This window comes from Callorhinchus milii, unplaced genomic scaffold, assembly GCF_018977255.1.
Source record: "Callorhinchus milii isolate IMCB2004 unplaced genomic scaffold, IMCB_Cmil_1.0 Scaffold13, whole genome shotgun sequence".
Lineage (NCBI taxonomy): Eukaryota > Metazoa > Chordata > Chondrichthyes > Chimaeriformes > Callorhinchidae > Callorhinchus > Callorhinchus milii.
The window spans coordinates 6,156,815-6,178,147 of record NW_024704754.1 but is presented as its reverse complement, the minus strand read 5'-3'; the positions used below and the strand labels follow the sequence as shown (position 1 = coordinate 6,178,147).

The 21,333-nt window shown below is 44.7% G+C and overlaps 1 protein-coding gene across 1 annotated transcript; it reads right to left on the bottom strand.

Moving 5' to 3' along the window:
• Nucleotides 1–1,188: 1,188 nt before the first annotated feature.
• On the bottom strand, nucleotides 1,189–20,318 carry cystm1 (cysteine rich transmembrane module containing 1). Its single transcript, NM_001292229.1, is given in 3 exon segments — nucleotides 1,189–1,738; nucleotides 18,330–18,609; nucleotides 20,298–20,318. Coding segments are annotated over 2 exon segments (354 nt in total). The 5' UTR covers nucleotides 18,580–18,609; nucleotides 20,298–20,318; the 3' UTR covers nucleotides 1,189–1,634.
• Between the last annotated feature and the right edge of the window lie 1,015 nt (nucleotides 20,319–21,333).

Below are 21,333 nucleotides of genomic sequence, written 5' to 3'. Positions count from 1 at the left end.
CAAGGTGGAGAAAAACACAGCCTAATTGTGAATGGCCTAATTGTGTGTGCAATATTTTTGGATATTACCAACCTCAGAGTAGAAATAAGAGGGTTCGTTGAGGCAATTGCAGTTTTATCCAGCTAGGACTTGTTACATGTCAAGCTCAGTAGACCTAAATGTTAGTATGAGCGGGTCCTGATATGCACACTTGACCATTTTAAATGTGATCAGCCTCCCTGTATACTGTTGTGTTTGCTGACTGCACCATGTCATGGCTTTAGCAGTGCATGTGTACGAGTCCGCATCAACCAGTCCCAAAATAGCAGCACGTGGGTTTGCTCAGTGAGGACGCTGCTCAACCAGCTCCTATTGAGGGCAGCCGGTTGCCTCTTTCTGACAGGTGTTAGTGTTGGCACTCATGGCCCACTGTGCACTTCGCACCAGATCATTTTCTCACGAGTTGCTGTAAATACAAAGGTCTAATTGAATGAAAAATCAGGCTTTACTGAGCAACTAGAGTGAAGGATTTTTTTTTGATAGGGTTTTTTCTCTGTCCCCCAAACCCTCCGCCTTGCCACCTCCTTCCCCTTCTTTCAGATCATGACTGAACACCTTCCTCTTCAACCATGCTTACGGTCCCTTCCCCCGGCTCAGTGTTAAGCTCCGCCAGTTAAGTGCTCCAAGACACTGCTCCTCATGAAGGGTGCTGTATAAGTGCAAGTTTTTGTTTTAAGAATCTGCAAGTTACCCTGACATTAAACCCAATTAATTATTAAATACCTGACCTGCACAGCATTCCATGTGGCTGTTCTCTTCATCCCCCCTATCAGTGCGGTTTACATAAAGTACTAGATCTAATCAGCCTTCACGCAATGTGTCCCTCAATATTGCAGCCACAAACGCACTGTGTTTTATTAATTAAAATGACCATTGATATTAACAATGCAGATGGTGCACTTTTAAAATAAAATTGGCATAAGAGGAGGATGCAAAATTATATTTGAACGCACATATCTGGTTTCTGTCCATCACTGAAATTTGATTGAATTTGAGGGAAATGAATAGCAGATCCATTAACAAGACCGGTAGCATCCTTAAATTCAATGCAACTTTGACTTCATATGCTGAACGACTGCTCAGTTGGACACAGTCCATATATATGGATACATAGACACAACACATTGTATTCAACACATGATGGTTTGAAAAAAATTATTTAATGCATAATATACAAAGTAAACTAAACCATGGCGATTCTATTTTTACTTTACATTTGCTATTTCTAGGAATGCAAGGTTTCTGTTAGAAATGAGCATCTTGAAATCGTTTTAACTTACAAGACAAAAGCAGAAAAATCACTACCACCGCTTACTTCCATAAATATCAAATTGACTTATATTTTTTGTGTGGAAGTTAACTTATTAAAAGGCTTTCCTTCCATAAATTGACATTTACTCTTTTATTTAGGCAGACCATTACATGAGATTGTAGGCACACCAACAGCACATTGTCATTCCGACGACCGCTAAACTAATGTCATTATGTGACGGGCAGAACCAAGGATCATTAACAGGCTTTTATTCAGCACTTTGATTTGAGCGCCCAGTAGCTGAGATGTCTGGCTTGTGGCGAATTTCCATATAGCGGAGATTTTAGGTCAACATATCCCAAAGGCAACAGCAGCACAATGCAGTCCAACATGCTGTTAAACATGCAGAACTATCGTCGTTTCTCCTTTGATCCTGTACAACATAAACTGTAAGAAAAAATGTACAGGTCAGAAGATGGAGGGAGCAAAAATACCCTTTTCTTGCCTTAAATGTTTTATTAATAATAATCCCTGCATTTGATATAGCACCTTATCACATAAGTGAGACGCCTCAAAGCGCTTCACAGAATATATGTGAAGCGGATTGACTATTTATGGGTGAAACACAGCAGCCAATTGCGCACAGAATGAATTAAAATTGGCATCTTTAAATTTGATCTGTATTTAAAAGATTGCAATATTTGTATTCAGCAATTTATTATATTCATAATACTGTACATAGTTATTATACTTCACAATAAAATCTTTTCATAAAGTGTTACACCAAATGCATGGATTATATTAATACTTGCAATTGATACAGCGCCTTTTCACGTTGTTGAGACGTCTCAAAGCGCTTTATAGAAATATTGTAAACTGGATTGATTGTATATTTTGTGAGCAAAACATGGCAGCCAATTGCGCACAGCAATATCCCACAAACAGCCATGGATTGAGGCATGACCAATTTTTTTTTAATGTTACCCCCGAAAAGTGTTCCATCAGTCGACTAATACAAGTTTGCTTAAACTACAGGCTTCCTGAACTGTTCAATGACATTCTATTTTCTGAAGGTTAGCCCCGGGGAAGGAAAAAGTTTCTATTTTTTGCACTCAGTATTGACAAAAAGCACTTCTAGGTCACCTGATGTGAAGCCACTCTCCCCACTGAAAGCAGAGTGAGGAAACACAGCAACTGATTAGCAACAACGATGTATAAAGAGCACACATGATAGATACCTGGTTTGTGCTGAATTAAGCAATCTGAAGCAGAGTATTAATAGGAAGGCGAGAATTGGCCTTGGGGTTTCCTGGCAAGGAAAGGGGTGAACAGGAACTCTGCATCTGTTAAAAGCCAACAAGCCTTGGTTCTTGCCAATCTCTGCCTAATACTGTCTGGAATTAGGTAAGCAGAATGCATCGCTCCAGGGAGAGAGTGCGCATTCCCTTACAGCAATCTATGACTGGAATTTCCATGTGTACGTGGGATGCGCATGAAATTCTCATGCAGTTTGGTTTGGATACTCTTTAAGCACAGTGATGGGTTTCTTCATGTGTCAAGACACCTGGCTCACCCGCAAAAAATGTTCAGGTCTGGTTTAATTTTTTAAAACTGGCCACACCTGAATGTGGGTGGGGCAGACACAGGAGCAGAAAATGGTGGGGTGGGGGATGAAGAGAGAAAGCAAAAGGATGCAGCCAAGCAGATGTCTATTTTTAATACAAAGAAGTCTATGACCTCTTCGCACTTGGCATCTGAGATAACAATGATTAATTTGTCGTTCGTCTCATCACTGTCATAAGGCTTCGCTGCCACCAACTTAATTGGTCCCTTTCTCTGCATAAGTCTGTACACTTCAAAAAGTATCTTGTTATATGGCAAGCCATGTTCTGACACAATGTTTTTATTAATGTTGATATCATAAATGTACTTCAATAAAATGCATCATTCCATATTACTCAACCTCCTACTCAACAAGAGCAGATTGAAGTATTTTTAATGTACAACTGTGTTTATATGCTTATTTGTATTCCTGCAAATAGCCTCATGGGCTAGCTCGTGAAGCAAGCTATATCATGCTGAAGCAGGCCGCTGTCCGCCGAGCGGAAGGAGGTTATGAGGTCAGAGATGTGGGGGGAGCAAGACCGTGGAGGGCCTTGAAGGTAAGAACGAGGGTTTTGTACTCGATTCTCTGAGGAATGGTGAGCCAGTGAAACCGGACAAAAACGGGGATGATAAGTTCCCAGAGACTGTTGCAAGAGAGGACCTGAGCTGCAGAGTTCTGAATAATCTGCAGCTTGTGGAGGGAAGAGTTGGGAAGTCCAGTGAGTGGGCAGTTGGCGTAGTCAAGCCCGGATGTAATTAAAGTGTGAATCAGGGTCTGGGCGGCCTGCGGTGAGAGGCAGTGGTGGAGATGGGCAATGTTGCGGAGGTGTGTGAAGGCGGAACGGGTCATGTAGGTGTGCGGTCTGAAGGATAGCAAAAAAGAACACCGATGTTTCGGATTGGCTCAGTGAGGTGAAGAGTGCAGCCACGAATAGTGATAATGTCAACGGTTGAGGTGAGGGGGCACTGCCGAGAGCCAAACAGGAAGGCCTCTGTCTTGCCAACATTGAGCTGGAGGAAATTGGCTGTCGTCCAGGACTTGATGTCAGACAATTAGCCAGGACATCAACGGTCCTGGAGTCAAGGGTGGAGACGGCGAGATAGAGTTGACTGTCATCCGCATACGTGTGGAAATTAACCCCATGCCTGTGGATGACATTGCTGAACGAGAGCATGTATAGATTGAAGAGGAGGGAACCGAGGACAGTGCCCTGAGGGACGCCACATGTGACAGTGCGAGGGCTAGAGGAGAAACCGTTGGTGGCCATGAAGTGCAGATGGTGGGAAAGGTAGGATCGGAACAAGGCAAAAACAGAACTATTGAGGTAGAGACGAGAGGAAAGGCGGTGGAGTAGTCAACAGTGCGCAATTGGCTGCTGCGTTACACCTACAAAATATACAGTCAATCCACTTTACAATATATTCTGTGAAGCGCTTTGAGACAACAGATTACATTTGTATAGTGCCTTTCACGTCCTGAGGTGCTGGATGTCTCAACAATGTGATAAGGCGCTTTATCAGATGCAAGGATTATTATTATAATATCTCAAGAACAATTTTAATTCGAGACTACATTTGGCCTTTTAGTGGCTTCACATATGTTGAAACCAAGATCACAATTTTTAATGAGATGCAGTGAGCAACAGCAGCTGCTGACGTGAAGCCAATAGTGGAAAATATTGTGTTTACACATGCACGAGATGATTATAAATCCATCTCGTGCATAATTTAACCTGTGACACTATTGGAATAAGACAAAGGTCATTCAGTGGGATTAAAGGCAGAAAGACTGCAAGTGGAAACAACAACAAAATGGGATCCAAAAAGACCAAGCACCCTGCAGCTGGTAAATAAGATGCTGTTTTTAAATACATGTTTAGAGCAGCTAATGTTACTTAATTGTGTAATGCTGTTGAATTATAGAACGCGTATCATCTTTCCTTCATTACACATTCAAACTATGCGCATGCATAGTAATAGCATTTTACCCTAGACTTTAATGGCGCTACCTGGAAAACACAGGTCAGGTGTTGTAAAGGTAACTGCTCACCTTTAAAATGGGGGGGGGGGGGGAATTCAAACAACAGAACAGATGTTAATTATTAGCCAGGATTAGTTAAAGTAAAATGTAACTTCTCCAGTGCAATTGGGAATCCTTAGAGCAAACATCCTGGTTACGTTTCTCAGAGGATCAAATTCTGAACACATTTACTGCACATGTCTGCAGATCGAGAACTATTTCTGCTAGGAGCATCACTGAAGCCTTTTATTTATTTTTTAAAAAAGGGAGAGACCCAGAAATAAAACCCACGCTTAGCCAGTTTACCTTATTGGCTGAAAAATAATTTGTCCAGTGGAGCAGGGCATGTGAGCAAGCACTGAACCTGCACAGGGGGAGATGCGGAAATCAATATATTCCCTGTAATTATCACCTGACCTAGTATTTTAAATATGGAGGGCAAAATAGTCGCTCTGTGGCTCCTGTGCTTGACCAATGCCTCCTAGGAGCCAGTGATAAATCGGTGTCGGCTGGTGCTGGCAGGACTCAGTGTTCTGATCTGACCTCCAAGCGTAGAGCAGTTATGTGGTGGCCAGTAGCTAGCAGGAAAGGAAGATAATTTGGAAGAAACATAAGACAGGAGATGTACTTTCATCCCAGAGAGAGAGAGAGAGAGATTTTCAGTTTATCCACGCCTTTCCTGCAAGGTGTAGACTTCTGGGTTGATGATGTTTTGGCAAGAGGCAACATAAACCTCTCAAATCATGAACGAGTGCATTTATGTATAGAATGGTTGGAGCTGAAAGAAATGAACGAGATGGAAAACTTTCAAAATGGACTAGGTCAGGGGTACTTGCTGTTTTCAAAGCAAAAGAAAAGATTAATTTGCTTAGCGTTATAAGAGCATTGTACTTTTAATTGTTAGCCTTTTATTCAAATGACCTCAGTTTCCCAAAATTGTTTCAATCAGATTTCAGTTGAGAAATCTATACATACACACAAGGGGAGGAGGGTAGAGTGGGTGATCAAGCTGAGATCAGATGGGATGTACAGCCTTCCCCAGCCAACCAATCTTGTGATAAACCAGAAGAGGACAGAGTTCACCAGTACCGAAAACATAAGATTTACAGTTCAGATAAGTTCATGATAATGGTAAAAACAAATCGATATTAACATTAGCAAAGACTTGTCCAGTAAGAGTCTGCAATTCTGATCATAGATAACTTTAACCAGAAAGCTTTATGCAGAACACACTGGGAAAGAGTTAATGTCTGCATGAATATAACATGGGGAAACACTCTTCTCACCTTACTTAGAACTTTATTACGTTATTTTACAATTTAATTTGTAGGAGGTGGGAGAGAGATCTCAAGAAATTCCCAGAATGGGAAAAAGTTTCACTTTAAAAAAATCCTGAAATTTTACATTCGAATCACTTGAGATTCATGTTATTCAGAAGCTCGACTGGATTCTATTTATAATGCTGCATAAGTGAACTTTGTGCTACGTTTTCATCATTCTCCAGTAACTAATAATTAACCATTTTAATATTTATCTGCATTTCCAGTTTATAGTTAGCACGTTATCTCACCCTGGCACAGTCACTGATCAAAGTATAAAACTGTCTATAAACCAGTATATTTGTACTTTTGGGGGGAATAGGAAAGCAAGTAAAGATCCTGATTAAACAAGAATTACAAACACAGAACAAACAACAACTTGCATTTATGTAATTACTAGCTGTACACGTTGTAGTTTCGCTTGCAACCAACGGATTCATAATGGAATGTCGATTGACAGACAGATATTTTGTCTTTATATTCAGCTAGAAGGACTCCTTTTGGGAGGACTCCTTTAATATACTTTCTCTCTCTGTCTTGGTCTCTCTCCCAGTCTCTCTGTTATTTTTCTGTCTCTCCTACAAAATACATAGTCACTACACTTTATAATATATTCTCTCTCAGTTTCTCTTTCTCTCATTCTCTATCTCTGTCCCACATGTGAAAACTCTAGCTCCATGGTATGGCAGAATATGATGCATACCTCATATTTTGGGGCTTAAATAAAGCATTTTTAATCTAGCTCATCAATAATAGGAAATTCCCCCAAAAGATATGCCCATGACACTGCCCATGGAAGACCTATCCGATGAGGTGTAAATCATGTCTCTACTTCAATCAGTTATTGCGCGAGTGTCAGATACATAGACAGACACTTTGTCTTTATTAGTATGGATAATAATAATAATCCTTGCATTTGATATAGTGCCTTAATAACAACAACTTGGATTTATATAGCGCCCTCCACTCCAGACGGCGTCTCAGAGCGCTTTACAGTTTAGGATCCTGGGACTGAGCCAGGGGGAGGGGTGGGAAGGTGACCAAAGGCGCGGTCGAAAAGAAAGGTTTTAGGCAGAGATCTGAAAATGGGAAGGGAGGGAATGAGACGAAGGGAGTGAGAAAGGCAGTTCCAGAGCCTCGGGGCATAGTGGCTGAAGGCACGGCCGCCGAGGGTGGAGCGGAGGACTCGGGACAAGGAGGAAGCCAGACCCGGAGGAATGAAGGCAACGGGTACTGTGCTGAGGAGAGAGGTCAGAGAGGTAGGGGGTACAGAGGAGTGCAGGGACTTGAATGCGAGGGTGAGGATCTTGAAATTGATCCTCTCTGGGATTGGGAGCCAGTGCAGTCTGGGGTGATCGGGGACCGGAGTTTCGTGCAGGTGAGAATGCAGGCAGCAGAGTTCTGAATGAGTTTGATTTTATGGATGGTAGTGGATGGGAGACCGGCGAGGATGGCGTTTGAATAGTCCAGCCAGGAGGTGACAAAGGCATGGACCAGGGTTTCAGCGGCTTTTGGGGAGAGGTATTTGCAGAGACGGGCGATGCGTCGGAGGTGGAAGAAGGCAGTGCTGGTGAGGGACCGGATGTGGGGGAGGCAGGATAATTGGGGGTCGAACCTGATGCCCAGGTTGTGTATGGGTTCAGAGAGTTTTAGGGGGAGGTCAGGTGAGAACCATGAGAATTTAGACATTGACGGAGCCAAATAGTATGGCTTCCGTCTTGTCAACGTTTAGCTGAAGGAAGTTTGCGCTCATCCAGCCCCTGAGATCTGACAGGCAGCTGACAGAACATCAGGGGACTGGGAGTCGTAAAGAGAGGTGGGAAAGTAAAGTTGGGTGTCATCTGATTACATGTGGAAATGTACCCCATGTCTGCGGATGACATCCCCAAGAGGGAGCATGTAGATCAGAAAGAGGAGGGGTCCAAGGATGGATTCTTGGGATACCCCGCAGGTAACCGGGTGAGAGCGGGAGGAGAAGCCGTTTGTGCAGATGTATTGCTGGTGGTTTGTGAGGTAGGACTCGAACCAGGCGAGTGTGGTCCCACTGAGGTGGATGACGGAGGAAAGGCGGTGGAGGAGACTGGCGTGATCGACTGTGTTGAATGCGGCGGAGAGGTCCAGGAGGACAAGGAGGCAGAGGGAGCCCTGGTCACAGATAGAGAGGATGTCGTCTGTGACTTTTACAAGCGCAATCTCTGTACTGTGGGCGGAAACCGGATTGGAGGGGTTCGAAGAGGCAGAGGGAGGAGGAGTGCGAAAAGTTGGTTTGCAACAATGAGTTCTAGAACTTTTGAAAGGAAGAGCAGGTTAGAAATAGGGTGGTAATGGCTTGGGTTTGAGGGATCGAGGGAAGGTTTTTTCAGGAGGGGGGTGATGACAGCAGTTTTGAGGGATGCAGGTACTGATCCGGAGGAGAGGGACTGGTTGATAATGTCAGCCAGTAGTGGAGCAGCTGGACGGCTGCTTCAGGATCTCCGCGGGTGGAAGGCCAGACGGACAGGATGTTTGAAGATTAGAGGGCCTTTGTGAGGGTCTCAGGGAGTAGCCTTTTCCAAGGGTGGTAGAGAATCGTTGAGGGCTTGGTGGAGGAGAGAGGGATGTGAGAGGAGAAGGAGATGAAAAAGTGGTCCGAGATAGCCTTGTCCACTATGCTGAGGTCGGAAATGTCAAGGCCCTGGGTGATGATGAAGTCAAGTGCATGACTACGGTTGTGGGTGGGTGAGTTTATATGGAGGGTAAGGTTTAGGGAGGAGGAGGGCAGTGAAATCAGCAGAAGTGGTGCAGGGGGAGTCCAGGTGGAGGTTGAAACCCATTATGAGTAGGCGCTCGGAGCAGAGGGACAGGGAAGAGAGTAGAGATGTCTGTGTGGAAGGAGCCGGGGGGTTTAGGGGGGCAGTAAAAAGGAGGATTTTCAAAGGGAGAGAGGGGTGGAAAAGGGTGAGGTGCTCGAAGAAGGGGAAGCAGCCAGAGGAGTAGGGGGGGGAGACCAAGGAAGGCTTTGGAAATGAAGGCCACCCCACCACCACGTTGGTTTGGATGGGGGGTGCGGTGGAAGGTGTAGCCTGGAGGGGAGGCTTCCACTAGGGGGACGGGGTTATTTGGGGAGAGCCAGGTTCTGGTGAGCCCAAGAATATCAAGGTGCTCGTCCAGGATGAGGTCGTGGATGGTGAGGGCTTTATTTGAGAGGGAACGGACATTTTGGAGGGAAATGCGGGTGGGTTTGCTGGGGGGGGGGGGAGGGAGGAGAGTGGTGCGGAGAGGATTTTGGGTTGTATAGGAGAGATGGTTGTGGAGTGGTGTGAGTGGAGAGTTGGAGAAGGTACGTATGAGGGAAGGGGGAGTTGGGTTTGCCTTAAGAAGGCGGTTTGAGCAGAAGGAGTGAATGATTAGACATGTGGGGTTGCTGCTCTGGGACAGCCAATGCCTGGAGCCACGGTGGGCCCAGCGGAGGATGCCCAGGCTGGAGTAGAGCGAAGTGGTGATGGGGTCGAGGAGAGAGAGAAGGCAGGGAGGGCGGTGGGAGAGACATAGAGGGGAAGTAGCGGATAAAGGGGGGTGGGAGGAGAGACATAGAGGGGGTGGGAAGAGACATAGAGGAGGAGAGACAATAGAGGAGGAGAAGCATAGAGGGGGGTGGAAGGAGAGACATAGAGGGGGAGGCTCGGATTGGGGCGGCAGCCAAAACGCGCATGCAGAGACCAGGAGCGAGCGATCAGAGGGATAGCATCAGCCCTTAACACATCATTGAGGGATCTCAAAATGCTTCACAGAATATATTGTATAGTGGAGTAGTGTCGGAATGCTGCTTTTCGCCGTGACTGTATAACATGACCTCGGAATGGAGATAACTGCAATTAGGAATCAACCCTTTCCATTGCAGATAGAGTGTAGAGTAGGTTCCACTGGGACCCTTTACAAACAGACGCAGCCATTTTTTTCTAGTTGCCGACACACTGATGGCTCAGGCCCTACAAGCCAGAAATTGGGTTTTGTACTCATTATGGCTGGCAGTAATAAACCACAGCTTCCAAACTGCTTTATCCAGTTCCTTAAGGGAAATGGTTGCTCTGTTTTCTCTGTTGTCAAATCTTCCCTATTAAATTGGATCTATTGCACTGATTGCCTCAGCTAACGTTGCACAACCTACCGCTCCATTAAAATTGCATCATCAGGAGCACAGAGAAGCTTTCATTCACCCGAGTTACGTCAGGAATGACACAAAGCCATATTCACATGGAACTGATAAAGCTTTATCATTAACTGGACAAATTTCTAACTGAACAATCAAATCAGTGACAAACCCCAACTTAGAAGACTGACTTTCTGGTGACAAGATTTGTGTCATTTCACTGCCGCTGAGCAATACAGAGTTCCTGTGATATCAAGCAACCAACAAAAAGTCCTCTGATCATTTTACTCTAGTCAGAACGCAATTTAAAAACCACTTCAATTTTCCACAAAACTGGTTTAAAACAACAATATTAGAGTTAAATACATTCTGTTTATAACTCAAATGAATTTTTCACTCAACAATGACAAGCATTTACTAAATCCCAGTGAAACCCCTCAGTGTGTGCAGCATTGTGCTCGAGAACACTGCATCAGTTCATTAACTGGCTTTTACAGATAGATCTCTTTGTTGAAGAGATGTCCCCCTGGGTGGTTACTTTCCAACGGATCTCAAAGGAGTGCAGTGTTGGTGCACATGATGTACACAGGCAGTGGAGGCAGGGAAAGGTTACAGGTTAGTGTTTGTAGGAGCAGGGTGAGTTATGATTGTTTTAAGGGTTCAGTGCAAAAATCAAGCGGAGGCCATTTTGCCCTTCTGCAAATACAGGATGTCCACAAAGGCGTTACCCCCATGTTTTGTATTACACAGTAATACAACAACCGAAACGTGTGGAAGAATTATGATAATTGGATTTAGAAGCACTTAATGCGCATTATTAACTATTTAGACATCCAGTGGATCGGTTAAGTGAATCATTTTCATGGCAGATAATGATCAGTCGCCATTTTCGGAGCGATATCTTCCATAACATGGATGGATGGAGTGAGGAGGAGATATGCATCTCTGACAATTTGTTTCAGCTTCTCTATAGTCTTGTATTGCTGTTTTGTAACCGGACAACGTGGACACCCTATACTTCAATCAAAACTTAAGCAATGACACAAGGATTTATTTTAAAGCTAAATGGTTTAAAATATAATGGCTTTTCTGACTCCCTTCTCCAAAGTGTTGACTCATCCTGGGGTTCAAGTCCCACTAAATGTGGTCCCTAACTCGAGTGAGCTTTTGTTCAAAATGTGTGAAGCTAGACTGAGTTCCGGCAGGCAATCTCAACCATCTGCTTTGGCACAATAGCCTCATGTCATCTTTATCTTGACTCGAGCAGAGAGCCCAGCAGCGTGAGGAGGGAACTGAGTGAGGTGGAACAGAGTGAGAATTCTGTTAAGGAATTTGCTGAGAGTGGGACCTGTACAAGGTGGATGGGTTTCACCTGAACAAGGCTGGGACCAATGTCCTTGTAGGGAGGTTAACTAGTGCTGTGGGGAAAGGTTTAAACTAATTTTGAGGGGGGAAAGGAATCAGGATGTAGCATTTGATAGGACAAACAAGTTACATGGAGAGTTGGGAGAGATGAATAGCAATATAAGGAATAATCCCGAAAAAGGAGGGATTAGATGGGGGAGAAATGCAGAACAGACTAAATCGGTCTTGGAGTGCATCTGCGTAAATGCATGGAGTGTGACAAATAAGTTTGGTGAGCTGCAGACTCAAGTTGCCACATGGGATTATGGTGTAGTGGCAACAACAGAGACCTGGCTCAAACAAGGGCAGGAATAGGAGCTGAATATTCCTGGCTACAATGTATTCAAGAGGGATAGGGTAGGAAAAAAAAGAGGGGGTTGGCAATATTGATTTCAGATACGGTTACGGCCCTGGAGAGCGATGATGTGCTAGAAGGCCCCAAAACAGAATCTATTTGGTTAGAGTTAAGGAGCAGAAAAGGAGCTGTTACTCTGTATAGACCACCAAATAGTGGGAAGGAGATAGACAAGCAAATCTGCAGCAGATTTCAGAAGAATGCAAAGAACCATAGAGTAGTGATAATGGGGGAACTTCAATTATCCTAACAGACTGGCAAAATGACACTATAAAGGGCAAGGAAGGGGAAGGATTCCTGAAATGTGTACAGGATAACGTTCTGGGTCAGCATATTTGCAGCCCAAAGAGGAAGGAATCAGTGCTGGATCTAGTTTTGGAGAACGAAGTGGGGCAAGTTAAGCAGGTTTCAGTAGGAGAGCATCTGGACAACAGTGATCACAACATTATTAGGTTTAGAGTACTTATGGAAAGGGACAAGGAGCAATCAAAGGTGAAGATATTCAACTGGAAGAGCGCTAATTGCAGTTAAGTTAAAAAGGGACCTAGCCAAGGTGGACTGGAAAGAAAGATTGGCAAGTAAAACAGCTAACGAGCAATGGGAAGCCTTCAAGGAGGAGATAGTTTGGGGACAGTACAAATATATTCCCACAAAGGGGAAAGGTACTGCATCCAAACCTCCGTGGATGAATAAGGAAATTGGGATTAAAATAAAACAGAAAAAGGCTTACGATAAATGTCAGGTCCAAAATACAGAAAGTAATCAAATAGAATATAGAAAGTACAGAGAACTGAAAAAAAGAAATAAGTGGGGCAAAGAGATTGTATGAGAAAGCATTAGTGGGTAACAAAAGGAAAGGTATTTTACAAACATATAAAGAATAAAAGTTTATTCAAAGGTAGGATGGGTCCAATTAGGGACCAAAGAGGAAACTGTGGAGGCCAAGGGCATTGCTGACGTATGGCGTACACAAGAAGATTTCCTCTTTGGTCCCTAATTGAGTACTTTGCACCTATCTTCACAAAAGAAGAGGATGCAGCCAATGCCACAGTATCAGAGGAGAGGGTAGAGAAATTGGATAAGAGAAGAATAAACTGAGAGGAGGTACTAAAAAAGTTGTCGGTGCTCAAGGTAGATAAGTCACCGGTCCAGACGGGATGCATTCTATGTTACTGAGGGACGTAAGGGTGGAAATAACGGAGGCTCTGGCCACAATCTTTCAATCCTCCTTGGACACCGGGGTGGTGCCAGAGGACTGGAGGGTTGCAAATGTTACTCCCCTGTACAAAAAGGGGCAAAAGGATAAACCCGGGAACTACAGGCCAGTCAGCCTAATGTCAGTAGTGGGGAAACTTCTAAAGACTATATTCCAGGACAAAATAAATTTTCACTTAGAAAAATATGGGTTAATAAAGGACAGCCAACACAGATTTGTTAAAGGCAAATCATGTCTAACAAACCTGATAAGAGTTTTTGGATGAAGTAATGGAGAGGGTGGATGAAGGTAATGCAGTTGATGTAGTTTATATGGATTTTCAAAAGGCGTTTGATAAAGTGCCACATAAGAGACTTGTAAACAAAATAGAAGCCAACAATGTAAAGGGACAGTGGCAGAATGGATACAGAACTGGCTGGGAGACAGAAAGCAGAGAGTGGTGGGGAACAGTAGTTTTCTGACTGGAGGGAAGTGTGCAGTGGTGTCCTCCAGGGACCACTGCTGTTTTTGATCTATATAAATGACCTGGACTTGGGTATAGGGAGTACAATTTCCAAGTTTGCAGATGATGCTAAGCTGGAAAAGTAGTAAACAGTGAGGATAGTAGCAGACTCAAAATGGACATAGACAGACTGCTAAAATGGGCAGACACATGGCAGATGAAGTTTAATGTGGAGAAATGCGAAGTGATACATTTTGGGAGGAAGAATGAGGAGAGGCCATATAAGCTGATGGTACAATTTTAAAAGGGATAAAGGAACAAAGAGACCTGGGGGTTAATATAAGTAAATCTTTGAAGAGATAAAGGGAGATAAAGCTGTTAAAAAAACATACGGGATAGTAAGCTTTATAAATAGAGGCATAGAATACAGAAGACAGGAAGTTATGATGAACCTTTATAAAACAATGGTTAATCCTCAGCTCGAGTACTGTGTTCAGTTCTGGGCACCAAGGAAGTTAAGGCATTGGAGAGTGCAAAAGAGGTTTACCAGAAACGAGGGACTTCAGTTATCAGGAGAGGCTAGAGAAGTTAGGATTATTCTCCTTGGTGCAGAGAAGGTTCAGATGAGACTTAATAGAAGTTTTCAACATTCTGAGGGGATTCGATAGGGTGAACAAGGAGAGACTATTTCCACTGGCGGGTGAGTGGATCGGTAACCAGAGGACACCGATTTAAAATGGTCGTTAAAAGAAACAGAGGGGAGGTGAGGATTTTTTTTCGCACAACAAGTTGTTCGGATCTGGAATGCATTGCCTGATAGGGTGATAGCCAATTCGATAGTAGTCTATTCTGTGAAGTGCTTTGACATTTCTCAACAACATAAGGCACTATGAATTTCTGAACTTTTATTTCCTCATTGCATTCATTTTGTAATATTACTGTACACAATACTCAGGAAGTTCAGCAGAAAAGGTTATGCAATTTCTAGTAATATGAAAGATATTTTGGAATAACAGGAATTGAAATGATGAGCAAACAAGAAATAGAAGTAGGATTGGCAAAAATACTTAACAGCAACTTCACTTATATTGGTGGGGATTCTCAGAACCCTCATGTGTTGAAATATATTGACTATCACCTCGGGATACAATGGTATATTTTAACAGCAACTGAATGTTCCAGAAGGTTTGATGGTTAAATGGTTAAAAGTAGCTTTGCTGGACGGGTTGAGGTCAGCTTCTGATTACATTTCATATGTTCCTGGGAAGATGTTCACTCTTCTGAGATAATGAGCAATCGGGTGCTTGAGTACAAATGTAAGAACAATGGACCACAGAAAGAAAAGGCTGCAGCCTCAGACACCTGCCTGTCCCAAGGCTGAGAAACAAGCAGGCTTTGGAGGGTTGCCCAGACGTTGTCCGTATCTCTCTCTGTGAAAAGCAGCCTGCGGGTGGGGGCTATCTCTGTGACCAGGGAAAGTGGGAGTTAGAAACACATAAAAGATGTAACTTTGAAATAGTGGAGTTGTGTAGAAGGTCAGCACACTTCCCAGTGGAATCGATATCGATTCTACTGTATCTATGTATATGTACAGGGGTGAGGGAATGTACCTCCAGTAAGAAAGTGACCATGCAAAGTGAAAGAGGAATAGTGGGTACTATGTTTTTGGTTCTGTTTGCTAGGCATAGAAGTAGTAACAGTAGTAGTGGTTGGTCCGTTTGAAACACAGAAGTTAGACAGTACGAGTGAGGTGCTGGGCTAAGAGCTGATTGTTTCTGTTGGGTTTCCAGGAGCCACTGTCTGTGACTCAGAATGATAGTTCTGTGAGCTCTCCAGTGCATGTCAAGGTGTGATCCCAGGTCTACTGTTTAGTCTGGAGTACAAAACAGTGCCTGGATATGTGTTATCGTCCCTGTATTGTCAGTACTTAAAATACAGTACTGGGGATTGTCTGTGTGTGTTGTCGTTCCTGTATGGTCAGTATTAAGGGCTGTAAGGTACTGTGAGGATCAGCTATATCCGAGGGGCAATTCCAGAGGCTGAACTCCATACTGGTGCTGGTTAAAAGACAGCAATGGGGATTGTCTGTCTTCCGAAGTTTTGTGTTGCAGAATCAGTTGTCCCTGAGGGTTTTTCAGGGGCTGATCTCTGCTGTGTATTTTGAGGTGTGTTGTTTGTCTGGAGGATTGAACAACCCCTGTGTGCATGCTATGTGTTGCATTGTTATTGTGTTGTTATGTGTAGTATAATGTGTAATACTGTTATTGTGCTATATGTAGTATAACTTGATTACAGATGGTTAAACCTTATGTTTCATCTTATGCAATAAACTCTTTCCACTAGTGGCCTATCGAATTATTAACACGTGCTAATTTTTCATCTAGTCAAGAAACACTTCCTGGTTTCTGCCCTGAAATTGCTCTTTACTCCTCTAAACCCATGTCCTCTTGTTCTAACATTTTGGTGCATCCTAAAATAGTGATCTGGCTTTACTTTCAAGCTTGTTTAACATTTTATACACCTCTACGAGGTCCCCTCTGAATCCCAGCCCCCTTATGTTGCGATGATATATGCAGTACTCAAGGTAAGTTCTGAGCAGAGCACTGTACAGCCTGAGTATATCTGAGGATCCAAATTCAACTGATTTAGCAATGTAACCCACCATCTTGTTTGCATTGTTTATTGTGCCTCACACTGTTTTGACATAATGAACAATGAGTCAACGAACACCCCTAGATCTCTTCCAGTTTTTCAGTTGGCAAGTTCACTCTTTTCATTGGAACAATTGAGTTTCCTATTCTTGCATCCTCTATGCATTAGTGGAGATGGAAAAATCCAGGAAGTGCATTTCAATATGTCATTTTGGATTTGCATGTGCACAAGTAACCAACAAGAAAAAAAATCCTACAAATCATGTTCCCTTAATGAGGTAAATTTATAAACTGAAGCCCAATCAGATGACATGCAGTGTCTTCCCCATTTGCCTAATGACTTGGGTTTCAGTGAGCAATTAATTTGACTACAAAACACTTTGACACAATTCCTTAACTGCAATGTAACATTTTCAGCATCAGATCACATCCTTTTCCCAGCTTCAGTCCTTTGGTAAACGTAAAGCAAAGAAAGAGTCTGTTGCTTGCATCACTCTGTTATTTTAAGGTTGTTCAGTTGGACTTTACAGATGGAACACTAAAGGTTGGCCTCTTGTGTTGTCACTGCACATTTCGTCGTGCAGCAAACCAATTTGATTCAACACAAAGTTCCAAGCTAAGTTGTCTGTCTGACACTTAGCACAGATTCAAATGTTACTTGCAGGAGATAATTTTCTATCTTCACTCTCTGAATTCCCCCAAACAGAATATGGTGCAGTCTGAATTCTGATAAAGCCCATCTACAAACAAGCAAGTTAAGATCTACCCTAAAAGTACAGAGGAAGAATGATTACATTCCAAGAGCTATGTAGCTTCACAAACACTGATTTGGCAAATAAAAAACATTCAGTGCCCATTTCTATCAGGTTAATTTAGAGTAAATATTTCAAACACAGTATGTGGAATCTCTGGCTCAACAACAGACTAAACAGATGCAAGATTTACCCTTTTGTATTGTTTAAAGGTTGGAGGGGGTGGTGGAGGGGGAATGGGAGAGAAGGGAAAACTCATTTGCAATTTGTAAAACTCCACACTTCACGAAAGCCCCACACTTAACGGAAGCTTGAGGATCAATCAATTAATCAATGCTTTTCCATAGATTTTATCTTAAATTTTATAGCTGAAACTCACAATGTATGAATACATCTAGCGTTAATAAATACCCAAGCACATTGCTGAAATTGTCACTGCACAAATGGGACAGACCAACAACAACAAATTAGATTTGTATAGTGCCTTTCACGTCGGGAGGACGTCCCAAGGCGCTGGACAGTCAAGAATTTGGACCCGAGCTGGGTGTTTGGATCAGGAGGGGTGGAGGGTAGGGAGACAAGTGGTAGGAATGTGGCCGAAGGCACAGTCGAAGAGGAGGATCTTGAGATGTGCCTTGAAGGAGGCAAGGGAGGGAGTTCCAAAGGGTGTGGACAGAGGCTGAAGGCCCGACTGCTGATGATGGGGCTGGCCAGGCAGGGGATGTGGCGCAGGTCAGAGTCTGCTGAGCGGAGAGGTTGACATGGGGTTAGCAGGTCACAGAGGTAGGAAGGAGCAAGGCCGTGGAGGGCCTTGAAGGTGAGGACGAGGATTTTGAATTTCATCCTTTGGGGGAAATCGGATGCCAGTGAAACCAGCCAAGGATGGGGGTGATGGGGTCACAGAGTTTGGTGTAGGAGAGGACACGATCTAAGGGTTCTGTATGATCAAGAATTCAGACAATCTCAAAACTGCATTAATCGAGAACATGGATTTACAGTATAGAATGGGGGGAGGGGTGAGGGGGTTCTTTCTCAAGAACCTTCAGCTGAAGAAAGTAGGAGGGCGGGGGGGGGTGATTTTACTGGACTGATCTTTTAAGGGAAAAAAAACAGCTCTGCATGTAAATAGTTAGTCAGTATAGTACCTGTGTTAGGTGTACTTTTTGGCATGTTTGTGTACATTGCTCCCGGCTGCTGTTCGTTCCCCCAGCCGTACTGTGGGTGACCTGGGTATACAGGCTGTGCTCCATGGGAGGGAGGGTAACCCGGGTACGCAGGTTGTGCTCCATGGGTGGGAGGGTAACCCGGGTAAGGGCCTGGAACATATTGTTGCTGTGGGTAAGGTGGGTATCCGGATGGGCCAGGCCCCGGATAAGGTGGTGGGTTATCGTTCATGTAGGCCGCTGAACCGGAATATCCCTGCAACTGGAAAACAGAAAGAAAACAACCTCAATTGCACATGCGATTCATACAAAGAATTTGTTTGTTTTTTCACTCGCAAAATACACAGTCAATCCACTTGATTGTATATCCCTGCGAAGTGCTTTGAGAAGTCTCGACAATGTGATGAGGTGCTATATCAAACACAAGGATTCTTATAACAAAAACAGAAGCCGCTGGTAACACTCAGCAGGTCAGGCAGCATCTATGGAGAAAGGAAAGTGAGTCAACGTTTCGGGTCCACAACCGTTCATCAGAACAGGTGCACGTTGACTTTTAAGGGCTAACAGAGAGGGGGGAGGCAGGGCAAGGAAGACAAAGGAGAAAATGGGGTAGAGGACAGGGGATGATGGGTTAAAAGGGTGTTAGCGATGCAAAACAAAGGGGGGGGGGGGGGTTGCAACAAAGCAGAGGAATAGATGTGTTAATCCTGCAGAAGTCGCTAATACTGCAGAAGACCTGCTGGGTGTTCCCAGTGACTTCTGGTTTTGTCTCAGATTTCCAGCCTCTGCAGTATTTTGTTTACGAGGATTCTTAATATTAATTATAAAAGATCGGCCCGTCTATCAGGGGGGAAAACAGGGTGTGATTTATAAAACAACAGAAACAGAAAAACATTGAAAGCAGTCGAGGAATGACACCCCAACTGTGAAATTACAACACAGTGATTGATACAGAACACCAGAAAAGCATTTCAAAACTAACACTCCCCCCTTCCCCTCTCTGGAGTGAGCAATGTCTCCCCCCACTCCAAAATCTCCTGATTTAAAACAGTTACCGGGTTCGGTGACAACGCACCGGTGACAGAGGTCCGTTTAACCGCAAGTGTTGCCAATTTCCGAAAGCTCGTCGCAGTCATTTCGGTGAGATCCGAGGAAGGGGGGAAGATTATGAGGCATTTTGTTTGCGGAAAGGGAAATTAAAACCAGTCCATTTGAAGCACACGAGCAAAGCAGCAGCTCGCCCTGAGGGGCTGATAACAGACCAGATCCAACCAGGAACCATTCACCAAATAAAAGGCAGGTAGTTTTCTCAGCCTGAACACGACTGATAACTCCGAAAATAAAGCAGATTTTCTTTCTCTCTCTCTCTCTCAATATGACAACAGAAAGCACAATAATAACCACTAAAAACAAAGCAGATGTTTCTCCTCTCTCTCTCTCTCTTAATAGCGCAGTAGGACAAGTGCGGAGGGGGGGGGGGAACACCTCACTCTCACTGGACTGAAACCAAAGTACAAGACAACGAGCAGAGGACGGACAAACGCCATTAAAAAGCTTTCTTTTCTTTAAAAAAAATAATAAATTCAAGCGGAACAAACCCAAAGCGGATCGATACTGGGGGGGGCGGCATTACAAGAAAGAGACCAAAAAAAAATGTTTTTTTTGAGAGAAGAGAAAAAGAGAGAGAGAGAGGGGGGGTGGGCGGGTTGGGAGGGGGAACTATTAGATAATAATCCTCGTATGTGATACATTCTCAAGAAGAGGAAATATCATTAAAAAATGAATAAATCCGAGAAGACGGACAAAGCAAAGGTTGGGGTTTGGCGCAAACTGCTGCCTTTTGCTGCAATAAAGGGAATAGAAAATCAGCTTATTTTGGGGGTTACAATGAAGCCCGAGGGGTGGTGGGGGGGGGGTGGGGGGCAGATGCACTGCTGTCCCTGCACTCACCTGAGGGCTTTGTCTCCACTTCACCTGTGCGCCTCGCGCCCGTCACTCACTGAATCCCAGGGATCCCGGGCTCCGCCCACTGACGTAATGCCAGTCACCGTTCGCTCGCTGGGTAGGGACACGCATGCGCGCTGCTCACCTCACCCGCCCGTCGTGCTCGGGGAGGCTGCTCTTTCCCGCACGTGACGGCCCGTTCGCTTTTCGGTACGCGCACGCGCGCTGCTCACCGCACCCGCCCGTCGTGCTCGGGGAGGCTGCTCGCTCCTCGGTACATGCATGCGCGTTGCTCACCTCAGCTCACCCGCCCGTCGAGCTCGGGGAGCCTGCCTGCCTGCCCCTACCTGATAATAAGCCGCGCGCAAGGAAAGAAGAGGGAGCAATGCGCACTGACTGACGCGATGATTAGGACAGGGAAGGGAGAGCACAGACACATGATCAACGCCAAATACATGCAGCCCCACCCCTCCTCCGCGCTTTTCCCCCGATGGCGCATGCGCACCGCTGACCTGAGTGTTGTGTGTCTGATAGGAAGGGACGGGGGTGGGGGGGGGGGAAGCGGGAAAGCCCACGTGATCACGGCTGGCCAACCGCACGATTGCGCTTGTTGACGGGCGACGCCGACGCACCTGCTGCTCTGTGTGACGTAGGGAGGGCGCGGGCGGCTTTTCAAACCAAATAACGGTCAAAAACGGTCAAAGTGCGTCACGAGGCCGGCGCCGAGGGGAAGGTTGTGCCGTACACAGCACGTGTCACAGTAGGGGCGCAGGGAAGCCTCGCGCTCAGCTCCTGTTAACCCTGTAAGCCAAAGCCCCTGATGTCAGTCAGGCGGTCCGAGCCGGACGAGCTGAGGGAAAGGTTACCAGACAGTGATAGCAATCACAAGCTGTGAGGCTTTTACGGCGCCCTTGATCCCATGATGTGAAGGGCGCTACCTACACAAGGGTCCGGAGGGAGCAATGTCCAGTGACTGACGCGAGGGCGAGGACAGGGATGGGAGAGCACGGACACGTGATCAACGCCAAATACATGCAGCCCC